The following is a 27,029-nucleotide window of genomic DNA, read 5'->3' as shown; positions in this document are numbered from 1 at the left end:
CTTAGTATATCTCAAAAAATGTTTATCAACATTTGGGCAGTCTGTCAGGGTTATTCTCTAAATATGTACCTTTGAAGATAACGCTCTCAGGCTTTCGGTTGTAATAATTGGAGAAGAAGGGCTGAGCCGATAAATTATATTGTATCGAATTGCGATCAAATTTATATCAGTACCAATGATAAACTGGACTTTTTTACTCTATATTGATCTAAGAGTCAATCACACAGTAGAAATGTGCAACAATGGGAATCTAAGAGTGTGTTGATTTTAGAGATGTACTGAATTTTCGGCTACCGAAAATGTATTGGTTGAATATGATATGCCATTTAATGGACCCTTTAATTTTTGTGTTTTCAGTCATTGTTGGGGAACTCTTAAATCTGAAGGCATTAACAACTTAGGGCCTATATCAAAATATAAATCATTATCGTTCAAAATACAAAATAATTTTTAGTTTCTATATTGCTCTTCACCAGACTGTGTGCTCAAAACATAACACACTTTGTGTTAGCCTTTTATTTATAAAACTGGTATTTTTGGAGCTTCGGTGTTGCCGCCTTTTTGATTATATTTTTGCTCTTTTTGCAGTTTGGCTAAGCACCCATCTAGATGTGCATGCTTTTATGTATTTTTCTAAAACATTTATATGTTAATAAAAAAATATTTTAATAAATACTTTAAGCTTATGGGCGACGCAGTGGCGCAGTAGGTAGTGCTGTCGCCTCACAGCAAGAAAGTTGCTGGTTCGAGCCTCGGCTGGGTCAGATGGCGTTTCTGTGTGAAGTTTGCATGTTCTCCCTGCGTTCGCATGGGTGTCCTCCGGGTGCTCCGGTTTCCCCCACAGTCCAAAGACATGCAGCAAAGGTGAATTAAGTAAGCTAAATTGTCTGTAGTGTATGAATGTGTTTGGATGTTTTCCGGAGATGGCTTGCGGCTGGAATAGCATCCGCTGCATAAAACATGTGCTGGATAAGTTGGACTGGACGGACACTCCTCTCCTATGTCGAGAAACATCACAACTAGCACCACACAAAACCCTAAGTGACAACAGGAGTCCAGCACCATAAGTCTTGAAGATGCTCCAACCTATTCCTAACACACACATACACACGTAATCTTTTAAGCTTCCTATATATTTTAAACAGCTATTTAGTCTATTTTAAAGTGTCACTTTGTAAAATATTTTAATTATATTTGTTTCATTGGTTAACACAACACCAATTCAAAATGCTTTATGTGAACAATAATAAAAGAAACAAGAATTTAAATGATTAAAATCAAACAAAAATTGTTAGAAGCGTTTTAGTCTTAGCAGGCTGACTCATGCTATTGCTCTGTGACTAAATAAAATTGTTAAAATATATATTAGCGTCGAATTGTAACTATAACATTTGATCCTTTTTAAATAAGTTGATTGTTTGAAAAAAAAAAAGAATTACCCAACAAACATTTTTTGTAAAACATTTATACAACAATTTATTTTAATAAATATTTTTAATTATTTTAAGCTGACTGTTGATTTTGAACAGCCAGTCTATTTTAAAGTGTAGGGAATTTGTAATCACTTTATTTAAAAGTATTTTAAATCATTATTTGAAATATTTAAATTTTTTTAATTTAATTGGTTAAGTATATAACACGTGTGTTTGTTAGAGATGCTGTGGTTGATTGGCCAGAGATCTGTATCGGCCGATAATCACATTTTTTGACTTGGTCACTACCCACCAATCTCATGAACCGATCACAATTGTTTGTTTACGAGCTTACAAGCAGAGGACACATAAGAACTGAAATCTTTTTACATATCAGAACCGAATGTTCTGTGCTTTCAACAATATTGCAAGTTTATTAAATCCTGGCTGGAAATATTAGGTAAATTAAAAAAAAAAAGTTTTTAACTTGAATATTTAATACTATTATTTATTGTTATTTATGTTTTGTAAAAACTAGTATGGACCTATTTCCTCTAAGCAAAGAAGTAATGGATTTAGAGGTGTGCAATTTAACTCCTTATGTGCTCCAAACTTCATTGAGACATGTTGAAATCTTTCCAAATTGTTTGATTAATGATGATTTTTCTTACCAATTTTTTTAAAATCTATTTGTTCTATTTGTTCTGTAAAGCTGCTTCTGACCATGACATGATCACACTGACATGTTTATGGAATTACATGCAACATCTTTAATTTATTCTCTGAGGTAAGGCAAGATCTCCACGTCAGTATCACACTTGGACTGAAAATGTGATTTATGCATTATAAAGCTTGAAGCATCAGAATCGATACTTGGTATCGGTCAATCAACATGACAAAGAATAGGTACTCGGTATCGGCTGCAAAATTCCTGATTGAAGCATCCCTAGTGAGTGAAGCGAAGGCAAGTTTATTGACATTTTAAACAAGAATAAAATACCTATATAAGATAAACAATTTAAAAACAAAAAATGCGTTTAAACAGGTTTAAAGGGAACATCACTTAAGGCTGAGAGTAGCACACCATATTATAGACTCATTAATACAATCTCATTTAAATTTAATACGGTTTTAAAATGCTAAATTAGCGTCGAATTGTAACTACCATTTAGTAACGTTATATAAGTAATATAGAAATATTATTTTCTTTGAATAAAATATTATCGTCGATTGTAACAATGTTCATAATATTAATAATTCATGAAAAATACAATCAGTTCGGTTGAGCAAATATTGTTATGGGAGGCGGGGTCACTCTGTAACCCGGAAGCAGATTGTGGTGAATGACGCGAAGCTTTAGGGTCGAATGGACAGACGGCAGAAAGATGGCGGATGACAAGAGCAATAGCATAGGCGATAATTTTACTAATAAACGCCTCTGGAGCTCGTCCATACGGGGATCGGCTCTTATCTTTATCTGTGCCCTGTTGGCGGAGCCCGCGCGAGCCACCACGCACTGGGTGGTGACGGAGGACGGAAAAATACAGCAGCAGGTGAGCGAGTGTGTCGCGATCATAGACTGTAAACGACCAGTCACTGCAGAGCTCTCTAGATGCTGTTTACAAGAGCAGACAGCCCGAGCAGTCACTTTCTGATCTCATAACCCTGCTTTATACAGCTGTCTGGCAGATGTGTGTGTTGACAGTCTTCTGCTTGTCGTGATCTCTCTCTCGCGTGTACTGGTTTTATTATACCGTTCAGTATGATATTGAGGTAAAGTTGGTTTGTTTTTTAATCAGTGACACGGTGACTATATTGTTTACCATTCTACTTTGAATATTTGGTCTGAAATCGAATGTAAGTATGACTTCAAAACAACATTAGCACTATTGAATTGACTGAACAATCTTGTACTTTGAACGTCATTGGCTGCTTAACGTTGTATGATTTCCCTGTTTAGGGTTTGCCAATAATACTTTTCTGAAATTATATTATTAAGGAGAAATTCTGAATATGAAACCAGCTTTACCTCAGTAGCGTGATTTGTCTTCTTGATGTCATTTAACCTCTGACCTGATTCCTGTCAGACAGAGTGACTCTTGCCCTAAGCATGTGTGTGCGCGCATTGATTTTACACTTTGCCTTTCGTGTGTTCTTTGGTTTTTTAGGTGGACTCTCCTCTTAACTTGAAACATCCCCACCATTTAGTTCTTTTCATGCAGCAAGAGACCCGTGTGAACTACCTCAAGAAGTTAGAGGTGATTTTAACCCTCATGTTCATCATAATATCGTTGTAGAAACCTGGATAATGTGCAGTGTTATGTTAAAGACTAATGATGTTTATACTTTGCTAAACTATCCTGACAGCGTACATCCTGAAATTGTACATTTTTGCAGAAACAGCTAGTTGCTCAGAAGATTCACATCGAAGAGAACGAGGACCGGGATACTGGTCTAGAGCAGCGACACTACAAAGAAGATGCAGACTGTGTCACAGCTAAAGTTCCCCTGGGAGACTTGGATCTTTACGATGGCACGTTTATATCCTTGGAAAGCAAAGATATAAAGTAAGTGTCATTTGTTTTACGGAGGTGTTTTTTTCATGATAAAATTAAGATTTCACATGTTCGTTCAGTATTAATTACTCACCCTCATGCCGTTCCAAAGCCCTGAGATCTTTGTACGTTTTTGGAATAAGAGTAAAGATATTTAAGATCAAATCTGAGAACTCCCTCATCCTTCATAGACCTCAAGGGTCCCGACTTAATCTTTAAAAAAGACCAAATGGCTTTCAGTGGTTCTAGTGGAATATTTAAAAGTAATGAGAATACATTCAGTCCTTCCCACATATAGACTTTACTTGGGCGGGCCGCCCAGGTATATTAACAGCCACCCAAGTTTATTTAGTGACACATTCATTTTACTATTAGTGCCATCCTTTTACACTATTTTGTAGAGCTGTGAACCTACACTAGTCTCAGGGTTCGGTTCGGTTACGATTATCATGCCATCGATTCGGTTCAATTCGATATTTCTGTGCATCACGGTGCATTGACGGTGCTTTTCATGCACAGTTTTATATTTTCTTCACAGCAGCAGTTCTTGTATTAAAATGTATGAATATATTTATATTTATATATTATTTGTAATACAATTTGGTCATTTAATACAAACAGTCAGATATATAAACTGTAACTTTAAATAAAACGAGCATTAAGCAAATAATATAAACAAATATAAATATCCAGCTCAATTTCTGATCTATGTCTAGTTCTCTTACACCTCTTTGATTGGTCACACCCTTAACAAAAACGGTTGTGATTGGCTCTTTCGCGCTGCGCTCTTTACTGATGAGTGACACTAATAAGCGGCAGGCGGCGATCTTACAGCTGATGTATGATAGACACGGTGGAGAAAACTCTGCAGACACGCGCTCATTTCTGTATCCAGAAGTAACGCTGTAAAACAGCCGAGAAGAGAAGAAAAGAAGCCACCAGGTCAAATTGGCCACTGTGTGTGTGTGTGTGTGTGTGTGTGTGTGTGTGTGTGTATATGTGTATATGTGTATGTGTGTGTGTGTGTGTGTGTGTGTGTGTATATATGTGTGTGTGTGTGTATATGTGTGTGGTGTGTGTGTGCGAGAAAGAGAGAGAGAGCGAGAGAGAGAGAGAGAGAGAGAGAGAAATTGAGTACTTTCATTCTCTGGATCTCAGTGAAATAGGGGCTTTTGTTGTATATGTCAGTGAAAGACTGATCCAGCAAACACACACAGTGAAATTGTGCACAGTTTATGAGTTTTAAGTAGTTAGAGCAGTGTAAATACTCGCAATCGCCTCCCTTGCGACAGAGCGCATATGAGGTAAATGACGTCAGTAATAACCAGTTATGATTATTAATAAACCGATACAGAATTGTCCGCGTCTGCATCGCGGTGCACTTAAGAAACGATTAATTTTGACACCCCTACTAATTTGTATTTACCTAATATAACCAAACATCTGCGATTGATTAAGTAGTTGAAAATCCTCTCATATTTACCCATTTCATTCTGTGTGTGCGAGACCTGTCAGCACTTCTACAGACTCACGTGCTATGCAGACACACAGAGTTGTGCCTTTTTGGGACTTAAAAAGTTTGTCCGGCTGGCTAAATCTCGTAAAATGCCTGGCTTCAGCTTGTAGGCGTTTTTTGCATTACTCTTTTATTAAAGACTACTTTCCGGTTGCTTCAAAGCTGACAGCGCGCACAGCCACGAGAGCCAGAAAAAAAGTAAATAATATATTTTTTACTCTAAACCATTCAGAAAAACTTTACTATATGCTCGGAGATGATGAAATGACTGGTGTAAACTGGCTGCAAAATATATGTACACCATTAGGGGTTAATCAACGCATTTGTCTAATTTAAGTAATCTACAAGTTTTAATCTATTGAGATATTGTCTGTTTGTTTTTTTCTGTCATTTATTTCTCATTTGCTGATTTTTTTATTAATTTGATGATGTCTGTATATTATATAGGCTCTTTTATATATTATCTAAAATTTTTGACATTCAAGTTTGCTTTGAACTTGAAAGAGAGAGAGAAGCAGATTTAGCCTGTCAGTGTGTGCACATGGCTCCTGAGTAGAATAAATGTAACAGAAATTGTGGATTTCTTTTTTTATTTAAACAGTCATTTTTACTTTATGATGACACTGTTTTTTTACTGTAAAGTTATTGTTAAAAATGAAATTATGTTTTGTTTGTTGCATATAGTTTAATATAAAATGCAAGTTGTGTTTCAATCCAGCTAGCACTACAAGTATATTTCAAAGCCTGTGGGAAGCACTACATTAGTGCTCACATAATGAGTTTACTGAACAATTTCTTCTCAGAGTCAGTATAAGACATGTGTTCATGTGTCGCGCCTCTGGTGTTGGTGTTTTACCTTCGATGCACCTGTGCTTTGTTTAAATGAGAGGAAGTCACGCGTGGGCATCCACACTGCGCAGTGCTCATGAATGTGTGCAATATACTGACACTGAGGAGAAGAAACTGTTAAAGTCGTTCTTTTTGTTTAAATGTATTGGCGTAGCTTCATAATAATCGAATGGGGTATATGCACACAGACTTTTAATTTCAGCCAGCCAGCCAGCCTCAGTACTTCCAGTCACCCGTCTTTCTATTATAAAAATGCCACGTTTTATTGTCACGGTTTGATTTCTTTAAAAATAAGTGATCTTCACTGCCTGATAGATATAAAGCGGGTCTCAGATAGGACAAAAAGCACTGCATTAAAATAAATTTTACCTCATCATGACTTTAAAATGTGCAAGTGGTTACACAGTCATTTATCTCGCTTGAACAACTAAATGAATGCTTACGTCTGTTGTATTAATGTATTATAATTACACTACAGCATCAATGCTGTTAAAGGAATCTTATGGAATAATTACATGAAGCTTTCACTGGAAGTTTATCATTGGCTGAAAAACCCTAGCTTTGCATAGAGCCAATTGAACCACTGGAGCCATATGGTGTGTTTTTAGGAATTTGTTTTCCTTTCTAAACTTTGATTGAATCTGGAGCCTTTGCTCTATGGAAAATGAGGGAGCTCTCAGATTTCACCTAAAATATCTTGATTTGTGTTCCAAAGATGTACAAAGATCTCAAGGGTTTTTAAAAACATGAGGGTGAGTAATTAATAGCACAATTTTAATTTTTGGATGAAGCAACCCTTTCATTTGTCATTAACAAACACCTATTGTTGTGGTTTTGAAGTCCGGAGCAATTCTTGGATCTGATGTCAGCTCTGCCTCCAGACCTGGAGAAGCCTGACTGCGCTAAACTTCTCGACCTCCCTTATAGCATTCATGCATTTCAGCACCTTAGGGTGAGTGTTTCGAGTACTGTAGCCTAACTGACATCTTTGTGTTTGGTTGCTTTGTTTTCCCACTGGGTCATTTGAGGCATTTGTTTTGGTACTAGGTGCTGTTTCTCCCTCAGTAGTTTAGTTTGAAATGTATCAGGGTTCTTGTGCTGTGTTTTTAAGGATTGATAGGTGCTTGGATTTTGAATAAAGTGCTTGAAAACGTAGTTGTATTGCTTTCATAATAGTGTATGTTTCTACATAGGTAATATTAAGAAAAGTAACTGTAAAATATTGTTTTGGTGAACTACCCCTTTTATCTATGTACAAATTGGTAAAGTATACAACAACATCTGCTAAAACAGCCACAATATGCATACAAAGGTTTTGCTTATTTATTCTTATGTTGACCAATGCTATGACAGTTTGCTCATATGTGACTTGTATTACCAAACTTGGTCCAGTTTAGAAACGCTGGCTTGTGAAGTAAACCCAAGCAAGAAGATATTGCAGCATTTTAATGGTTTTAATAACTTTTTTTAATGATCTACATCTGTAATAATGCCACTTCTCTTGTTGTCTCTCAGGGTGTGCAGGAGAAGGTGAACCTCACATCACCCTTGCTTTCAAAGGATGACCCAATCTTTACCTCCCTGTGTCTTAAACTGGGGCAGAGTGTGGATGAGGTTGGGCATCGGATACACCAAGCCCTCCTAAAAGTAAGTTTATTAATATTTTTTTCTCGTTGCAGCATGGAAACCCTTGAAATGTTTGGAACTTCCACTAACAATTACTGCAACAAGTCGTTTTAAATAATAAGAATTTGCTAAAAATAAATGTGTATATGTCGGATTGGCAGAATGAGCTGTAAGATTTCTGTTTGTCATGCTCTATTTTTTTGTGTCAGGAAAACACAGTAAAAAAATGTAAATATAATAATGTTTAGCATTTAATGTGACCTAGTTAGATGTCACTTTGCTGTAAGCAATAGATGTTGTATAGCTGTTCCACATGTTTTTTGCTCTACGATTTATATTTGGTGTGTCTAGTATATGTGTATATTAGACACACCAAATATTGAACGCTTTAATTTTGTAGCTGTGTGTAATTGTTAAAATAAGTAACTGTATAAGAACGTTTGTGGTGTGCAGTTTTCTGTAGAACTGGTTTATGGAAATGGTTTTTGTATAACTAAGTTATATTTACCACAGGCCTTATTAATCGTAAATACCTTTTATAAGAACCCACTGAAAATCTAAGAATGTAGGAGTGTGGATGGTGGAAAGTCTGTTTCACACAAACTGTAAAATTGCTTTATTTTCAATGCTTTTTATTCTATGTTTATCATTTCATTCTCAGAACTAATCTTTAAATGAGTTTATCAGCAGCAACTTTTAAAGGAACAGTTCACCTAAAAATAAAAAAAGTATTATTGTTTACTCACCTTTTACTTGTTTCAAACCTTTATGAGTTTTTTCTTCTGTTGCACACCAAAGAAGATATTTTGAAAAAATGTCTGAAAGCTGTAACCATTGACTTCCATAGTCCAAAGGGGCATGATCTATCAGCATTACATATTGTTTTGCGATAATATTTATTGGATATGTACTGACATTTAAAGGAGCTTTGTTTTTTCAGACTTCTTGAGCTTGTTTACACCTGATTACTTCATGTGTTTTATCTGGTTGGATATCTGTCTCATTTGTGTAAATGGTTCCTCTCATATTTGGCCACAAAAAAAAAATCAGATCTACTAATCTCACGCTATTTGCCATAGTTACGTCATGAGTAGGCCCACGTGGAATCTGTGCGCACATAAATCCGCACATTTCCACAGATTTTTAGCCCATCATTGAGTCTATTTATTTACATGTGTAAATTTATATTTATTCAGTTTATTTTTATTTTTTTAGGATTTATTTTTGGCCTTTTTGCCTTTAATAGATATGACAGTATTGAGACAGGAAGTGAAGTTGGAAATAGAGAGTGGGGTATAGGGTAGGGAAATGTCCTCGAGCCGAGATCCTAACTTGAGACGCCCTGATGTGCTACTCCACCATATGTTAACCACCAACATATACCGCTAACCGCTAGGCTATTGCACCAACTATGCAGTTTTTAGATTCCTTTTCATGAGTATTATTGTGGTATAATAATAGTAATATTAAAATGATCATTTCTTTTAGTAGATTTATTATATGAGAGACTTGTTTTGTTTACCAAATAGGTGGATCTAATTGGATTTGCATTGCAAACATTAAATAAAAGTTAAAAAGGTATTATTTTTTGTTTGATATATCAAGTTTTTAGTTATGATACCCCTAAAATCATTCTGCAGAAATCAGAAGATTTTTTTTTTACAAAAATTTCCGCAGAAATAGCAAAAAATGTCCGCAGATTCTGCCTGACCCTAGTCATAAGTTAAGCATCAGATACACCACACTTTGTTTGATGGTTATTAAAAACACAATCATATCTGTGCATATCAATGGTTTTACATGTAGTATGCAGGCTGTGTTCACATGGGTTCTAGTATAGTATTTTTTTTCCAAAGGGCATTTACGTCTGCCCTTTTTAGAAAACATGAACTGACCCAGTATAAACAACCCCATAGATGTATTGCTAATTGATATATTGGATATTAAGTAGTGAGTAGGGTTTTATTTTAGAGCTCCTACTTACTATCTCAAGTGCTGGAGAGAAGTATTACAGATATTCTGTTTAAAAGCTGTCAGTCTGACATTTTTAGTGAAAGAATGCCATCCCATAGTGAAGCACATTTTCAGATTTTCGCTTAGAGATAACTCTAACAAGCAATGTTTATTTTTAACTTTTTACCTAATGTAATATTCCCTAATGTTCCCTATTTTTATAAAACATACAATACTTTAAATCACAATTTTTTTTTATAATCATTAACATTTAATTTGAATTTTTTTTTATTTTTTAGCAGAACTCAAACCTAATATCTCTATGGTGTATAATGATACTCTTAAAGGTGCAGTAGGTGATTTGCCAAAATTCTATCGGTTACATAATATATTTAAAACACAGTCCTTCTCCTGCTGTCCAAAGCCACACCTCCTGATATCACAAATGCATGCATCATAAAGATGACAGTAGACAACCCACTAGATTATGTCATTAACCAGTTATAAAACTTTGTAGTACTTTATAATACAATTCTGGATGAAGAACTGTATTATATCTAGCATGTTTCAGTTGTGTAGCAATCAAAACTTGTCATAACTTGTCAGATTTCAGTGGCTGAACAACACTCCTGTGCATATAACCCATTCACAACAACAAAATCTACGTAAGCTTTGCATGACTTAAATAGTTTTAAAGCATAACATTACCTGTCTAAAAAAAAACTTCAGTCATCGTGTTATATTTCCTCCAGCATGCAAAAGTAACTCCTCCAATAATTGATTCTGGATCTTAAAGGGGTGGTCCACTACGATATTATATTTTAAACTTCAGTTGATGTGTAATGTAGCTGTGTGAACATAAACAGCATCTCTGAATGTAAAATATTCAAAGTTTAATGCAAAGGGAGACCTTGATTTGTACAGAGTTAGCTTAGCAACGCCTACAATTAACGAATTTTGGGGACTACAAAAAATACTTCCGCCCCCTGTGAGATCACAAAAGTTCGTTATTGCGCATCCCACACTGCGCAGGTAAAGGCCGTGGCCAGAGGCGCTGTAACGTTACTGCAGAGAGAGAAATGCCATCCTGCTGTTTCCACAGAGCTGTTCTGTTTCTGTTGTTGGGCTTCCAAATGACACGACCCAAACACAGAAGTGCTTACAGTTCAATATTAATTATGTTCCAGAGAACTATAAAATACATAGCAAGCATGATTTGACAAAACACAGCTTCCAGAATCTCTCCCAGTTCAGTGCTGGATTCAGTTAAAATCTCCTCAAAGATGGAGCAAGGAGACGCTGTGAACTCTGAGTCATGACCTGTAAGTGTTTTTATTTGTTAAAATTGATCATGACATGTACAGTGTCTAACTTTAACGGTGTGTTGTAGCAAAGATGTAAACAACGGGAAATTATGGTAACCGCTAACGACTTAGCTAACGTTACAAATCCATATTTATCAAACGGCTGTAAACGCACACACACACATACACATACACGCACTCTTGGCCAGCACCTGCGTCTCTCTGTGTGAGACGGCAGAATTTCTCTCTATAGGCAGCTATGCTATGCGTTTTACAACTCGGACAATAAAGTCGCAAAAGATATGTGAACGATTCATGTTACTTACACAGGCATATTCCGCATATGCATGAAAGACGTCCTGTAACGCATTGATTTAAAAAAAATACAGCAATGATTTCCCAACTGGAGTGTAACATCAAAAACAAATCAATCCAGGCTCACAAAGGTCTCATCTCACATCTTGTGCTTTATTCTGTCACCACAGAAAATAACTTAATCCGAGCATGAGAGAAAAAGAACAATAAAAATCTCTCCAGCGCACATGCGCTTCTCGTGTTACAAATACTTCATCGTATACACGCATAAACACACTAAAAGGCACAGAAACAGTTAAAGGAGCCGCATCCCATTTTCACTCGTTACAGACACGTGTTGACTGACTGACTGACTGACTGACTGTTTACACAAAACGCGCGTGCTTGTCAGGGCGTGACGTGAAGCCGATCGGCGTATCACAGCATATTATGATGATGACCAATCAGAGTCACTTGAGGGTGGGCCTTTTAGAGGAACTAGGAAATATGACAGTCGTTTTCATGTTAGCTGAGTAGCTGTGTATAATCAAAGTGAGATTTATGAAAAAATAACACGATTTCCTTCAAGTTAAACATGAGCACACATTGCTTTGCATCTTATTAACACAACCAAGCCTTAAAAATAACATTCTGGACCACCCCTTTAAAAAGTTTTGATTCAGCATTTGTTTTTACTGCCGTCACTCTCTCTCTCTCTCTCTCTCTCTCTCTCTCTCTCTCTCTCTCTCTCTCTCTCTCTCTCTCTTGTGTGCATGTCATGAACGTGGTGCTTGTGCATGCTCAAATATCAGATCTGTGTGAACGGCTGCTCAGATGTACAAATCTACATTTGTTGACAGTTTTTAGTTATTTATCAGAATTATGGGATTTATCCTAATCTTGACCAATTTTAATTGGACAAACGTTTTTTAGTCTTATCCCTTACCCAGATTTTAAAAATGCATATAAATACATTTAGATCTTTTACTTTAATCATTACTATTGCAATTTGAAGAGACTTTCAACCAGCACAACAAAAAATGTTCCTAAGGACAATCACCTAATGCACTTTTAAGTAATAGTCTTGAAGCACTCGAAACACCCCTCCCCCCCCTTTTTTTTTTTACATTATATGTCGACAAAAACATACATTTCTTAATTTTAAAATTAACAAGCTTTCAAAGCTACTAGCAATTGGTTTTGCTTAATTGTAATTACTTTTTGTTTGATTATTGATTTCTAGAAATTGTACTTGACTAACAACTGGGTGACTGTAGGGTCTTGACAACATTTGAGACCTTTAAAAAGTCATAAAATGGTTGAAAAATTCGGTTGTTGGTCTTAAATCATTTTAAACAGGTCTTCATTTTCCTATGTCGATGTAAAGCTACCCAATCAGACCAGGGGTCCGTTCTTCGTACGTGGATTACTCAGTTAGCTGGATTTGGATATTGACGATTTGACACGATCCAGGATCGTTTCGTTCTTCAAAGCTGATCCGAGAGTTGTTGTCATAGCAACAGTTCTGCTAGGTCAAACCTGATCGGGAGCAGGTTTAATTCATATAAACAGGATTAGATTGGCTTAGTTCAAGCAAAGATAATACAGAAAGTATGTTCCGAATTCTGATATTTTCTTACAGTAGTAGTTATATACACTTGAGAAAATGGTACATATTTTTTAACTATATATATATATATATATATATATATATATATATATATATATGTATATATATATATATATATATATATGTATATATATATATATATATATGTATATATATATATATATATATATGTATATATATATATGTATGTATATATATATATATATATATATATATATATATATATAAAGTTATAGTCATTAATAAAATAAATTAAGTTATACATATTAATAAAACGTATGCAATCAGCACCCTCAGAATGAAAGTACAAAGATTGCCACCTGGTGGTGCAAAGAGAAAACTTATTCATATGAACTTTTTAGATCGCTTTAGTACAAATTGTGTATAATAGAAATGCACAATATGTGACTCTTTTTAAAGCAATAATACATTTCACCAGTCATAATAATGTTTTGATAGTTAATATGCCGGTGATTTGATGCTTCACAAAAGTTGCAGACGCCTTTACCAATATGAAAATGCTTTTGTAAACAACCAGTTATTCTTTACACCGATTAAAAAACGGCTACTATAATAAAGAAAATATTTTCTAAATGTGGAACTAAATACATTGATTTGCATTGAAATACATGATGAATACACTTGACACATGAAAGTGGAAAGCCTGCAGCTCACAACAAATGTGGAAGGTTATTGCGTGTCATATTTAACAAGCCGTTTACTGCTAATTTGATGTAATTTTGCTCGCATGGATAATTGAATATTAATCAGATGATGTCATTACGCTGCTGTGCCGTCAGCCAATCGTTGCATTGCTGATCATGAATTCGAGGATCGATAGATCTGTCCTTCACAACACACACAGCGATCCCAGATCAGTTTATCCAGACATTCTAATCTGATTCGCGAACTTGTTTGAAGAACCAAATTAGCGAGAGATCAGTTATCAAGATTAAAAGATCCGCGATCTGCCAAATAATCTTAGATCATTTAAGCGAGGTACGAAGAACGGACCCCAGCATCCATTCAATCACCAACAATCCATCTCAAAAGTTTTATCTGTTAACTCAGTTTACCAATGTGGTTTATTTATCTTTCTTACAATAACATTTGTTTAAAAGTTATCCATGTATTTATAGCTTTATAGTGAGGACGCTGACCCGGGCAGACTGTTGTGCATACATTCAGTTTATTATAGTTTTTAAAACTTAAAAGAACTATTGAGTTAAAAAGTGTGTGTTTACAGTTAGAGTTTACTTGATTTGACACATTGTTTAAAACAGTGGTTCTCAAACTGTGGTACGTGTACCACTAGTGGTACGCAGGCTTCCTTCTAGTGGTACGTGGAGGAATGAAATATGTCATGTACATGCTACACATATTTCAAAATTTATTAAAAATGATGTATGTAATATGCCATATGGCATATAGCCTATATTTCTGAGGTAATCTGCCATGTTTTTTTAACTGTGCAGGGTTGTAGCTGCTTTACTGGGCCTACTACGCTACTGTATTTCAATATTGTTCATTTTGGTGGTACTTGGAGAGAAGAAAAAGTTTGAGACCCACTGGTTTAAAATATGTGGCTCAGAAATCTTTTCCACTGGCCTAACTGGGACATAATAAAAAATCCTTCTCATTTAGCTCTGTATAAGTCATTTATAATGATCTTAAAAACACCTTAAAAGGTCTTCAGTTTGACTTAATGGAACCTGCAGAAACCCTGAAACAAATGCATACTACAGTAAAATGTTTCCATGATAAACTTAAAAAAAAGCCACAAAATGGACAAACTCTTTGATTTTCAGTCTTTGAAATCTCTCTGATAACAAAAGAAGCCTGTTAAAATTGTCTTTCCTGAAGAAATGGTGACCGCCTTTCTTTTTCTTACTTTCTAAGAATTCCTCCTCATGGGTGCTTTACAACTTGGCCTCGTTCTACTGGCGGATAAAAAATGAACCCAGGCGGGCTGTGGACTGTGTGGTCCGTGCCCTCCATTTTTCTCCAAGGTAACAGGAAATGACACCTCAATACAAATGGCAGATGGCCATAGCGTATCAGCAGTGAAATCAATGTCTCGCTCAAACCGATTGTGTAACCTACAGCTTGTTTTGCATTATTTTGCATGTACTTCCTCTACTTTACAGGCAGCACAAAGATGTTGCTCTCGTCAATATGGCGAACGTACTTCACAGAGCACATTTCTCAGCTGATGCAGCCATTCTTGCCCACGCGGCTCTGGATCTCACCACCGATCTACTTACCAGCCATTACACCCTGGGAAACATTTATGCTGTGAGTGCATAATTTTTTGGGGAAAAATGGTTTCTGGAAATATATAATGATGATTTTGGTCTTCATTATCCTCTGTGCACTCATTTTTCTAACATCCTACAAAGCAAGTAAAATCGTATACAGTGCATATGCCATCAGACTAACTAACTAATGACTGTTGTTTGCTAGGCATGCACTGATAGGTTTATTTTTTTGGACAGGATTTTATCAAAAAACAATTTTTAAATGGATATTGGTCAGTTGCATGCAGTACTTGCTAGTTTTTTAAATATCTAACTGAACATGAATTGGATCCATTTAACATTCAGCTCTCCAACATTCCCAACTTGAGGCTCATTCATGCTTATTATCAGCATTTTTTTCGAGACCAATTTCGGCATTCATAGCCAAGTGATTTTGACTGTTGATGAGTAGAGTGAATGTGCAAATGTGCTTCTGACACTTACTTTTCGAAGTCTCCCTCATGCGTTTTTTTTATTTGTTGCATTCTTTGTTTTGCTTTCATTCATTTTATTGTGAGGACTTCCAGGACAACACATGCGCTTAATACACAAATACACTTTATGTACAGACAGACATCATCTATATGCCATAAAATTGCAGGTTAACTGTCTGTACATAATAACTTAATTTGATTGTCATGCAATAATGTGTACTTTTTGTATAACTGCTTTAAAACAATAATTATTGTAACAACCGCTATAAATAAACAAATAAACTTGAATTTTATTGAATTCTGTTTAACCTCCTCCGCTACAGCACATAAATGCCTGGTTAAAATTTTGCAGGAAAAAGTCGGGAAAGAAAATGAAGTAAATCTGCAATTCTTGATCTGCAATTCCTTTGTGTTCAAAATGTAAAAGGTCTATTGGAAATTTAGCCCAATTTGTTTTGGGCTAAATTTCCAATAGACATTTTACATTTTGAACATACACTACCGGTCAAAAGTTTGGGGTCAGTAGGATTTTTAAACGTTTTAAAATAAGCTTATTCTGCTCATCCAAGCTGCATTTATTTAATCGAAAATACAGTACACATTGTGAAATAGTGAAATGTCATTGCACTATAATTAATTGTACAAAAGTATTATTTAATTTAGTAATTTATTCTAGTGATTTGAAGATGAATTTTAAGTCTTCAGAGTCACATGAGCTTTCGCAAATTTCTCTAATAATATTATTATTATTATTATTATTATTATTATTATTATTATTAATGGTAATAGTAATAAAAGCAATAATGACTGTAGTATTAATTTCATTTGAAACTACATACAATAAGAAAGCAGTTATTTACAATTTAAATAAATATTTATTAAATGCTGCCTTGATGAATAGAATAATTTTCTTAAAAAAAAAACATGAAAAAAATGACTTTTATCTGGTAGACTGATAAATTATGAAATGACTTGTTGTGCAGCCCTAGTATGCATCCATATCTGTAAAGTAATCATTTGCCAGCCAATGGTGATTCCATGGCAGTTCTTATTTAGCGCCTTATTTATGTCAAATCCCTCACTTCCTCTTGTATCTCTCTCTTCCTCATGTCTCTGGTAGATGCTGGGGGAGTATAATCACTCAGTGCTGTGCTATGAGCAGGCTCTGCAGGCTCAGCCAGGCTTCGAGCAGGCCCTGAGAAGGAAACATGCCGTCCTTTGTCAGCAGAAGCTGGAGCAGCGGCTCGAGGCTCAACACCGGTAACACTGACTGTCTGTTTTCACATTCTCTGTCCTGACTTTCACTCTCTCCCTTTTCCCGCTCAACTTCTTCTCATTAAGTCTCATTATGAAAACTAGATGAATATGGAGTGACCTTGTTACTGGTATTGAATGATGTCTGCTGATGACTTTCTCTTGCTGCTGTTTTATGAATTTATTTTGGATCATTGCAAATGTTTTCAACAGGGATGCGCCAAAGGGCTTCCAATTATTGTTTGATCAAAAATCTAGTAACCATTTATGCACAGCTACAGTTGCTGGAGTTCATAGTTGTCATTTTCCTTTTTGTTTGTAATTTTTCATGATGTTAATCATGTTTTAAAATCACTATATGCGTAAAAACCATTCCGAAAAAATGGTGACAAATGGGTTAAATACCATTAATAATTACACATCCCATTTAAAACTTTGGGGTAAAGTCGATGTTGCCATCACAGGAGTTAATTAAAATCAAAAGTTAAAATGGAAATCATTTTTTCCCATAACAGTAAAATTATTATTATATAAATTTTACTAATATTACTATGAATTAAAATTGAGCATAAGAGAAAAAATATTTTTAAGGCTATGACCTATTTTTTTCTGTTCAGCAAATGTTATTTTTTTAAATGTAAAGAGCTGTGAAAAAAATGGTTGATTTGTAACAGGTTGGAATGTTTAAAATGACCAATTAACTATTAACTGAAAGTGTGTGTTTTTAACCAGTTATTGGTATCAGTTAAATTATTAAAAATATTATTTTATATATTTTTAAAGTTTGGCTGCATAAGGGGCTGATCACAGCTAACTTTTTTTGTGTTGAGAGGGGCATCTTTTGAATGGTTTACTAACAATCGTCAGTGTTTTGCATGCTGCTTATGCACCCTGGACGACTCACGTTTTTGCCGTTGCATGCTTTGTGCTTGCAGCTGAAATAAAAATCAACCCTGAGCGGAAAAAGAGCGTTACGTCAGTCGCGCCTTTTTCATTTTTCAATTAAATGAAAGCAGAGGTGGTTTTTGAAACGGAAAAGGGCGTTCTGTGTGATCGCCCCCTAAATGTGCAACAAATATTTGTTAACTCGTGAGTCAGTGGCACGTGCAACCAAACGTGCCTACTGACATATTTTGCCAAAGAAGCAAATTAAAAGAAAGATATTGCTGGTCACAGTTTGACACAGACACGTTAATGCCAAACCAGCGCTGATGCTGATTGCCTCTTTCCTTGAACTGCGTCATAAAACTCAACAAATAGGCTATTGATGATTTAGTGGACAACCAACAAATCAACTTTTTCCATTTGGAAAATTACAGTTATTAATAGTTTTTATAAAATATCCATTTGTAAAATAGCCTTCATAGCCTAATCTACGAATCAAACTTCAATTCAATTCAATTCAGCTTTATTTGTATAGCGCTTTTACAATTAAGATTGTGTCAAAGCAGCTTCACATAAATGGTCATAGTAACTGGAACAGTGTGGTTCAGGTTTTAGTGTTTAAGTTCAGTTTAGTTCAGTTTAGCTCAGTTCAGTGTGATTTAATCAAACAAACCCACAGATTTTCTTGAAACCAAACTGAGGCTTTCATTTCATAGCTTATAAAACATGTATGCAAATGAATGCAATATCATATGTAAGCAACAAAATTGTTTTATGCCATAGTAGCCTATACTTTACCAAAGAGCTTAGAATGACCAAGAGGCGACACTCAATGCAATGTTCAATTGCAACAGCAGCGCCCAGCAACAGCCACGGATTCCGCCATTTTGGAGTGAAAGCTGTCGGCCGTCCATTGGATCTTATTGCTGTTACGATGGCAAGCAGCCGCTTTGTTTTTTATTTTTTTAATTTAAAAAGCGCATTAAAGCTGAGATACAACCTAAAAGACGACAATACAACACTTATTATCACAATCATCAGCACGTTTAATAGTTAACAAAAATTATTAGGGCTAATATTTTGACCTTAAAATGGCTTTTAAAAATTTTTAAACCGCTTTTATTCTAGCCGAAATAAAACAAGTAAGACTTACTCCAAAAGAAAAATATTATCAAACACACTGTGAAAATTTCTTCCTCTGAAAAAAATTATTTGGTAAATATTTAAAAAAAGAAAAAAAATCAAAGAGGGGCTAATAATTCTGACTCCAACCATATATTAAAAATGTTGACAGAGGCTTGTGGTAGAAGAATTAGAGTGAAGCATTAATTAAATGCATAGGCCTATTTTCAGTGGAGAGATTGATTTAAGGTAGTCTACTTTTTTTTATTTGACAGAAGAAAAAAAACATAGGATTGGACTAGCATCCTATGCCAGTTCCTAAAAAGAATTCAGACAGTGTTTTCGTTTTGTAATCTAAACTTGTCATTTAAACGAAAAATATCTAGAGCAGGCCTATTTGTTTATTTTTTTATTTAGTTTACACTGTTTTTCTATGCTGTTGGAAACACTGCAGGTGTGTGAAATGTGCTGTTGTTCTGTATGCTGTTGTTCATGTGTTAAAATAAATCAGTATTTTAAAATGCAATATGTAATGTGTCAGACACAAAAAAAAAAACGTTAATATTCGGTTCACAAGCAGCGGTTGTCGGTTGGCAAAATGAACCGAAATGAGCATCCCTAATAACAGGCTTTAAATGAAATCATTTGTTTATTGAGCATGTTTGATTTGTTTCCTATGTGTATATTCAATAGCAGGCAAGAACTTTCTGCTTCTGATGATATTTGGCAGTATATTTCATTTCTTACATTCTGATTTCAGCATTTGCAATTATGTAAAATAGCTTTTAATCAGTTATATATTGTTGTCAAGGAATAGGCCAAAAATTACCCTGAGATTATGCTGAAAGCACAGTGCAGTCTCTCACTCTCACTCCATTTGCAGGTCTTTGCAGCGCACACTGAATGAACTGAAGGAGTACCAGAAGCAGCACGATCATTATCTGCGGCAGCAGGAGATGCTGGACAAGCACAAGCTCATTCAGGAGGAGCAGATCCTGCGAAACATCATCCACGAAACCCAGATGGCTAAGGAGGCACAACTAGGTTAGAATGCATACCTCCGCTTAACAGATGCTTTCATACTGTTGCTGTAATGTAGACACATAAACTCAAGGTGCTAAAGAAGACTTTGCAGTATTCTAGATAAACAGGTTTCACAAGCCTGTCAGATCTTGTTGGTGCCATGTTTGTACTCTTCCACTGCCGCACGCATGAATGCGCATAACAGGCCTCTAATGTTTTTTTTTTCTTTCAGGAAATCACCAAATGTGTCATATGGGCCAGCAGAAGTTCACCTTGCACTGCCCGTTTGACTTGCCTGTACGTTATCATCGTGGAGAACTGTTTGAAAATGTCCACTATATTCAGGTGAGACTGCAGGACAAGAATCAGAGTCAAGAGTCATTTTGTATGTAATGGGAATAAACATTGAAACAGCTTAGACTCATAAACTTCATAAATTCACAGATATCTATAGCTGTGGATGTCAGGATCTTTACATTTTTGGCTTAAAGGTCCTCTGTTGTCCAAAAATAAATACTATTTATAGATACAAGGATATGAATGCATTAATTGACCAGCAAGAATCCGAAAGCAGCTTATTGTTATAAATGCACGATGGGCAAACAGACATTTTTTTTTTTAGCTTGACCAGTCAGTGTTTGCATTTGCATGCAAATAGCATTGCAACAACTTTATAGTAAACACTGTAAGGTTCATACAGTGCCTATTGAAAAATCATCATACCCCTTTAAAATACTGGTTTTCTTTATCATACAGTCTAAAATCAAATCACCATTTATTCCAAATAACTTTTCCTGCCTTTAAACTGTTTTTGTAGTCTTCTCCTAATTTGTGCCTTTATACAAATTTGTCCCGAAGGTCTTTTGAAAGCAGGGTGTATTGTGAGTAAAGGTATAGATTTTCACCGGTATGATGATTTTCTATAGGCACTGTGTTTATGTATTTGCACGGTTTTTGTTAAAGCTCATTTAGGCAATCACTTGGGGTTTATATTTCCAAGTTTAAAGCTTGATTAAACATCCATACCTAGCCCGGAGACAGATTTTATTTCACTGGAATTACACTCATTACACTTTTACACTCCTCCCACCGTTTCACGGTTCAACTGGGATCCTCTAATTAATTTTGGCAGGAATAAAACACATTTCTTCGCTAATTTCTACGATTTTTTCTTTCAAGAAAGATTTCTGCCCTTTTTATTAATGTGTGCATGTGTTATTTATATTTTATGCTTTGACAATTCTTGTAGGTGCTAATGTTGTAGTGGTGTGTGTGTGTGTGTGTGTGTGTGTGTGTGTGTGTGTGTGTGTGTGTGTGTGTGTGTGTGTGTGTGTGTGTGTGTGTGTGTTTTATTATTGTTATTTTTTGTAATTCTCCTTCGGGGTGGGATGGGAGACTGAGGGTTTTTGAATGTTCTTGTTTACCCTTAGCTATTGTTAAAAAAATGTGTAAATTGTTGATATTGTGTTTTTTTGTAGACTTCAGAAAAACAAATTAAAAAACATAAAAAAAACAAAAAAAATCATCTATACCTAATGTACATTGACTTTATTCAGTCTAGTGGTGCATCTGTCAATTTCATTTAATGTGTGGATTATAGAAAATTACAAGGGTAATAATGCATAAATACCACCAGAGCAGCTGCTTTGTTTACAAATGTAACCAACAAAAGGCTTTTATTCCCATTTCAGATGGATTTTTTTCATCTCATATTTTAAAATTATATAATCTATTTTAAATCACTGTCCAGGATAATCTATGTCGCTCCCTTGTGTGTATTATGAATAAAGTGTAGTTGTTCCCTCTTATTTAAAATCACAGCAGATTCAGCCTGTGATGAAGCAAATAAACTTTTTGCTCACATACAAATTTTCTTCTACTTTCTAAAAAAAACAAAAAAAAAAACGGAAATCAGTATCGAATTGACCAATTTGAAAGTAAACAAACAGAATCGGAATTAGCCATGGAAAAAACCATAACCAGTGACTCCAGGGCAAAATTAAAAACTATTGGTCCCTGGAGCTATAGCAAACCCAAGGGTCCGATTTATTTTATTGCCTCAAAAAGTTGTTTTTTTAATTATTATTAATATTATTAATTTGGTAATTTATAATATTATAGAATCAAAATTTCCTCTTGATATATATTTGATTCTTATAAATGTTTTCTATTTTACTACAGTTTGTGTACAAGCATACAAAATAAATTTTAGCTTTAAATGTTGAAAAGGCTATATGCAATACTTCCTAAATGAGTGCTTTACAGTGAATACTTTAAATAGGCTTATACTTTAAACTTTAGCTGAGCAGAAATCCTTAAAATATCTTTAAAATCCATTATATTACCAATATATTACTGTCATTTTTATAAAAAGGGGAATTCATTAACTTAAAAATGAGCTTTCTAACTGGTTCAGTTAGACTTAAACCATGTATTTTCTTGAGGTAGATACTCTGCAGCAATGAACAATTTGATAACTGTCTGTGTAGGCTATTTTATTTGGTCGCACACTGTCTCAGTTATGAGTCCATTCTGCATGATTCTGCCCATCCTGAACTCTCTTACTGCATGTTAATATAGGATACTGTTTTAATTCCATTTTTTGTTCTTTGATGTGCTTGGTCGGCCTACCTTTGACTGAACCGTTCTTGCAGTGCTTAAAGGAACTGTCCTTGGAAATAAGGGACTTTCCTGGGGAAAAACAGGACATCTGCCCACCCTTACCATGAACAAAATAGGGCTATTTGAAACTCTGATTGAACTCAACACACACAAATCTGTTAAAATCTTCAAACAAAAGAACTTGAGGGTTTTTTAACTTTAACTAGAAAAAAAGTGAATTGGTTATCTAAATGCAGATGGAGTTTTAAAAACCCATTATTTTCTTGACTTTTCCATGTCTACAATTTTTTTTTGTTAGAGTTAAAGGCACAGTATTAAATTATTTGCCACTAGAGAGCGTATATTCGCAACAAACTAATGCATCGTTCATGGATGAGCTAAAATATTCTAAACTTACTATGGTAATATAAAACTGTAAATCTGAAAAAGTCAAAGTGAAACGAGATGCTGAAACAAATGCTGAGACGAGTATGAAGGGGCACAAAAGCAGCAGAGCTTTTATTATGCCACATAATATGAAGCAGAAGTCATATTAAAATTATATTAAATGACATTAAAACATAATAAAAACAATTTTGCTGTTTTCCTGATTTCTATAAATCCAAACTGGAAATTGAGGCAGGATGATGTCATTACCATACGCACTTTGTCTGTGTTCTAAAATGCTTATTTCTCGGGATTTGATAATAATAGAAGTACATAAGTCATCAAAATATATACAGTAACCCTCTTCTAGTGGCTTGTGGATATTTTACTGAAAAATGTTTTCATATTGTGCTTTCAAATGTCTAGTGTTTCTAAGACTGTAGGAATGCTGCTCTTTCACTTCTATTAAACAAAGAATGTATTGATCTTAAATGTTTTGAACTTTGCCATCTTTTATTGGGATAGGATATTGGAGGACAGACAGGAAAGCATTGTGAGCTGAGAGAGGGAAAGGGTCAGCATAGGACCTCGAGCTGGGAATCGGAACTCGGGTCGCCTATATGTTGGTGAACTTAACCACTAGGCTATTGGTGCCGACAACCTGAAATATCTTAATGTTTAGTTAAGTTGTAGTTTAAGTAAACATTTGTTTGCTTGTTCTTGAATACCTCCTATAAAGTTTTGGTTCCCTGTGCTTTAGGTTCACTCATTTCATTAGACAAGTGGAGTACACAAATGTTTGGTTTCTTTGTACTTCTTATAAAACAAATTTTTGAAGGTGGAGCCAAAGAAACAGATTAGTCTGTTAGCTCTTTTAAAAACTGATATTTTAAAGCAGTATCTCACGCATTTATGTCTTCTGTTTTCTCTGTGGATGTTTGTAGTTTGGCGAGGAGGTGTCAGTAGCCAGCAGTGTTGCTCTGGTGTCGGAGTTGAGTGTAAATGAGAGTCACAGTCCTCAGCAGTCCTACACTGTGTCTTTAGGACGGGAGCCTGCAGCCCACTGGGATAAAGATACCACCACCACTGATGTAAGAATGTGTTGATGCAAAATATTAATATGGCTTAAAATCGAACAGTCTGTGTATTACTTTACAATAATATTAGCTAAAAAACAATCATTTAGCCTAAAAATTTCATTATCGCAAAAAAAAGGGTTTCAGACAGTCAGTCAAACAAATGTGTTTGTTGATTATTATTAATCTGCTGTTGTTGATTTTAAATAGTTTTTCGGCCTTTAAAGGATAGTTCACTCAAAAATGAAAATTAATCAAAATTTGTTTGTCTGTGTTTGTTTTTACTCTCAAAAACAGGTGACCACCAATGACTTGCATTATATGAATAAAGGACCACTGATTAACATAAAAATCCTCTTCAACGTTCTATCACTTTAAGATAATTTTTCTATTGTTGTTTGGTTCTGATCAAAGAGTACTTTTTTTTACGAAAACCAACAAATAAGATTTTTTAGGATGTTTTACCTTTTGTGCTAATGTCTAGGTCAACTCTTAACTAATTTAATTTTATAATGAAAGAAAATGTTCACTGTGAATTTCATGAAATAAGTGGATGTGAATAATTGATGAATTATTCTGACTGTTGAGAAGTTCTGAACACACACATTGTGTATGGGCCTGTTTATCAACATATTTTCAAGCACTTGTATATAGGTTTAATCAGGGGTTCTCAAATTTTTAGGACACATGCCCCCCTAAGTTTCAGATTCACTCTAGTGAGCACATAAAAATTGTCATTATAATTTACTCAAGTGCACGTTTCGATGTCTTGCGCCCCCCTGGTGGCGTGCGCCCAACAGATTGAATACCCCTGGGTTAGATTATAAGGATGTGTTCGCACTGTATGGAATATGTGAAATTGCCATAATTATAAGATCCTGACTTGTAAAATGTAATTATATCCTTGTTTACTTGTAATTAGAAATTTCGGAATTTCGCTGTTTTACAATAAAATGCAGTTAGTTCATTTATTTGTTCATTTTCCTTTGGCTTAGTCTCTATTTCAGAGATCTCCACAGCGGAATGAACTGCCAACTATTCCAGCATTCGTTTTACGCAGCAGATGCCCTTCCAGCTGCAACCCAGTACTCATTCATTCACACTCATACACCACGGGCAATTTAGTTTATTCAATTCACTTATAGCGCATGTCTTTGGACTGTGGGGGAAACCGGAGCACTTAGAGGAAACCCACGCCAACACGGGGAGAACATGCAAACTCCATACAGAAATTCTAACTGGCTCAGCTGGGGCTTGAACCAGCAACCTTCTTGCTGTGAGGCAACAGTGCTAACCACTGAGCCACCATGCAGTTATGCAGTTAGTCATCTTGTACATTTTATTTGTAGTAATTGCGATAATTGACCAAAGAAATGTTACAATACAATTAAATGTAGTGCCGCAGAGTTTTACAACTTTTAAAATTTCTTGTAAGTAAATAACAAAAATAAATAAAAAATATGAAATTAATACAGCTTGTTTTATTGTGGTTTTGTCTGTTGACTGCTCAAATTATGCAGATCCATTTTGTGCTGTTAGAGTTGCCATAGAAATGCATAATTCTAAGTATGAAAGCTGTAAATATATTGTCTGGGTTGTCATCTAGTAATTATGGTAATTATTCCAATTATGAATAAGTTGAGCTCACATTCTGTCTGGTTGTTTGTTGTGAACAGGAAAGTCGGACGGTGCTTTGGCCTAGGAGGTCAGACTGTGCACAGCGGTTTCCTACAATCCCCCCTGCTTACCTTCTTCCCACCTATTACCTGCCACCTGAATCCCGCAACCTTAAGTAAGACATGTTCACGTATTTCTACAGTATCAATCACAAGATTACACATGATTATGCACAGTGGAAGTCAAAATTATTAGCCCTCGTTTTCAAAAAAATAAAAAATAAAAAATAAATAAATATATATATATATATATATATATATATATATATATATATATATATATATATATATATATATATATATATATAATAACAAATTATATAAAAATTTATATCTTTATATATTTCCAAAATGTAGTGTAACTTGGAGAAATGTCTTTCAGCATTTCTAAACAGTTCTAATAACTGATTTTGTTTACCTTTGTCATGATGACCGTACGTATTATTTTATTAGATATTTTAAAGGGCACCTATGGTAAAAAATCTACTTTTCAAGCTGTTTGGACAGATCTGTGTGTTGGTATAGTGTATAGACTGTCAAACTGGGGTGATATGAACACACCCAGTCCTTTTTTTTTCAATTTAACTACAAAAAAAAAGGGTCGGCCAATTGGAGCTGTTTTCAAATCGATCGCACCATTACGTAGGTGTGCGATTCCCCCGCCCACCGAATTGATTGACAGCTGAGCGCATTAACATGTTCCGGTAGTCGCTTGTATATGTCAACAAGACCCGACAGACATACGCAAAGCAACCGGGAATAAAAGGTCTGTTCTGTTCGCTAGGATCAGCAATCATCATCAAATGTGATTAAGAGTAAGTTTCACATGTTTAAAGTGTTTTAAAACAGAGTATGTGTGTAATTAATTAAAGCGTTTTACTTCAGCTTTACTTCATCAGCACAGCCGCGTGTCAGAACAATTATAAAAGAAGACGCTTCAATCCCGGTTTGTGGAAGTTAAATCAGGTTTATTTTGTACGTTACATTAGCATAACAGATATCCACACTTGAAGTTAGACTTAACTAGGCTAAGTGCGCTCTGTCTGTCTGCCTGCCTGTGTGTGTGTGTGTGTATCATCTGCGGTGTGTGTGTTTGTGTGTGCGCGCGCGTTAACTTTGTAACGATATTGTGTGT

General features: G+C 35.1%; 1 protein-coding gene across 3 annotated transcripts in view; it reads left to right on the top strand.

Annotated features, from left to right (window-relative positions):
* Positions 1-2,734: 2,734 nt before the first annotated feature.
* Positions 2,735-27,029, top strand: part of ttc17 (tetratricopeptide repeat domain 17) — a 57,149-nt gene continuing 32,854 nt past the window's right edge. The window contains 12 exon segments of one of the 3 annotated variants that reach the window (NM_001423800.1): positions 2,735-2,965; positions 3,581-3,670; positions 3,810-3,979; positions 7,173-7,284; positions 7,848-7,979; positions 15,039-15,148; positions 15,287-15,434; positions 16,991-17,130; positions 20,015-20,175; positions 20,387-20,499; positions 24,087-24,233; positions 25,895-26,010. In NM_001423800.1, coding sequence (NP_001410729.1) covers positions 2,756-2,965; positions 3,581-3,670; positions 3,810-3,979; positions 7,173-7,284; positions 7,848-7,979; positions 15,039-15,148; positions 15,287-15,434; positions 16,991-17,130; positions 20,015-20,175; positions 20,387-20,499; positions 24,087-24,233; positions 25,895-26,010 — 1,649 coding nt within the window. In that variant the 5' untranslated portion in view covers positions 2,735-2,755. 3 annotated transcript variants of the gene reach the window in all.

The sequence above is a fragment of the Danio rerio genome, chromosome 7, assembly GCF_052040795.2.
Source record: "Danio rerio strain M-AB ecotype USA chromosome 7, GRCz13ab, whole genome shotgun sequence".
Taxonomy (NCBI): Eukaryota; Metazoa; Chordata; class Actinopteri; order Cypriniformes; family Danionidae; genus Danio; species Danio rerio.
This window is presented reverse-complemented; position numbering and strand designations above follow the sequence as displayed.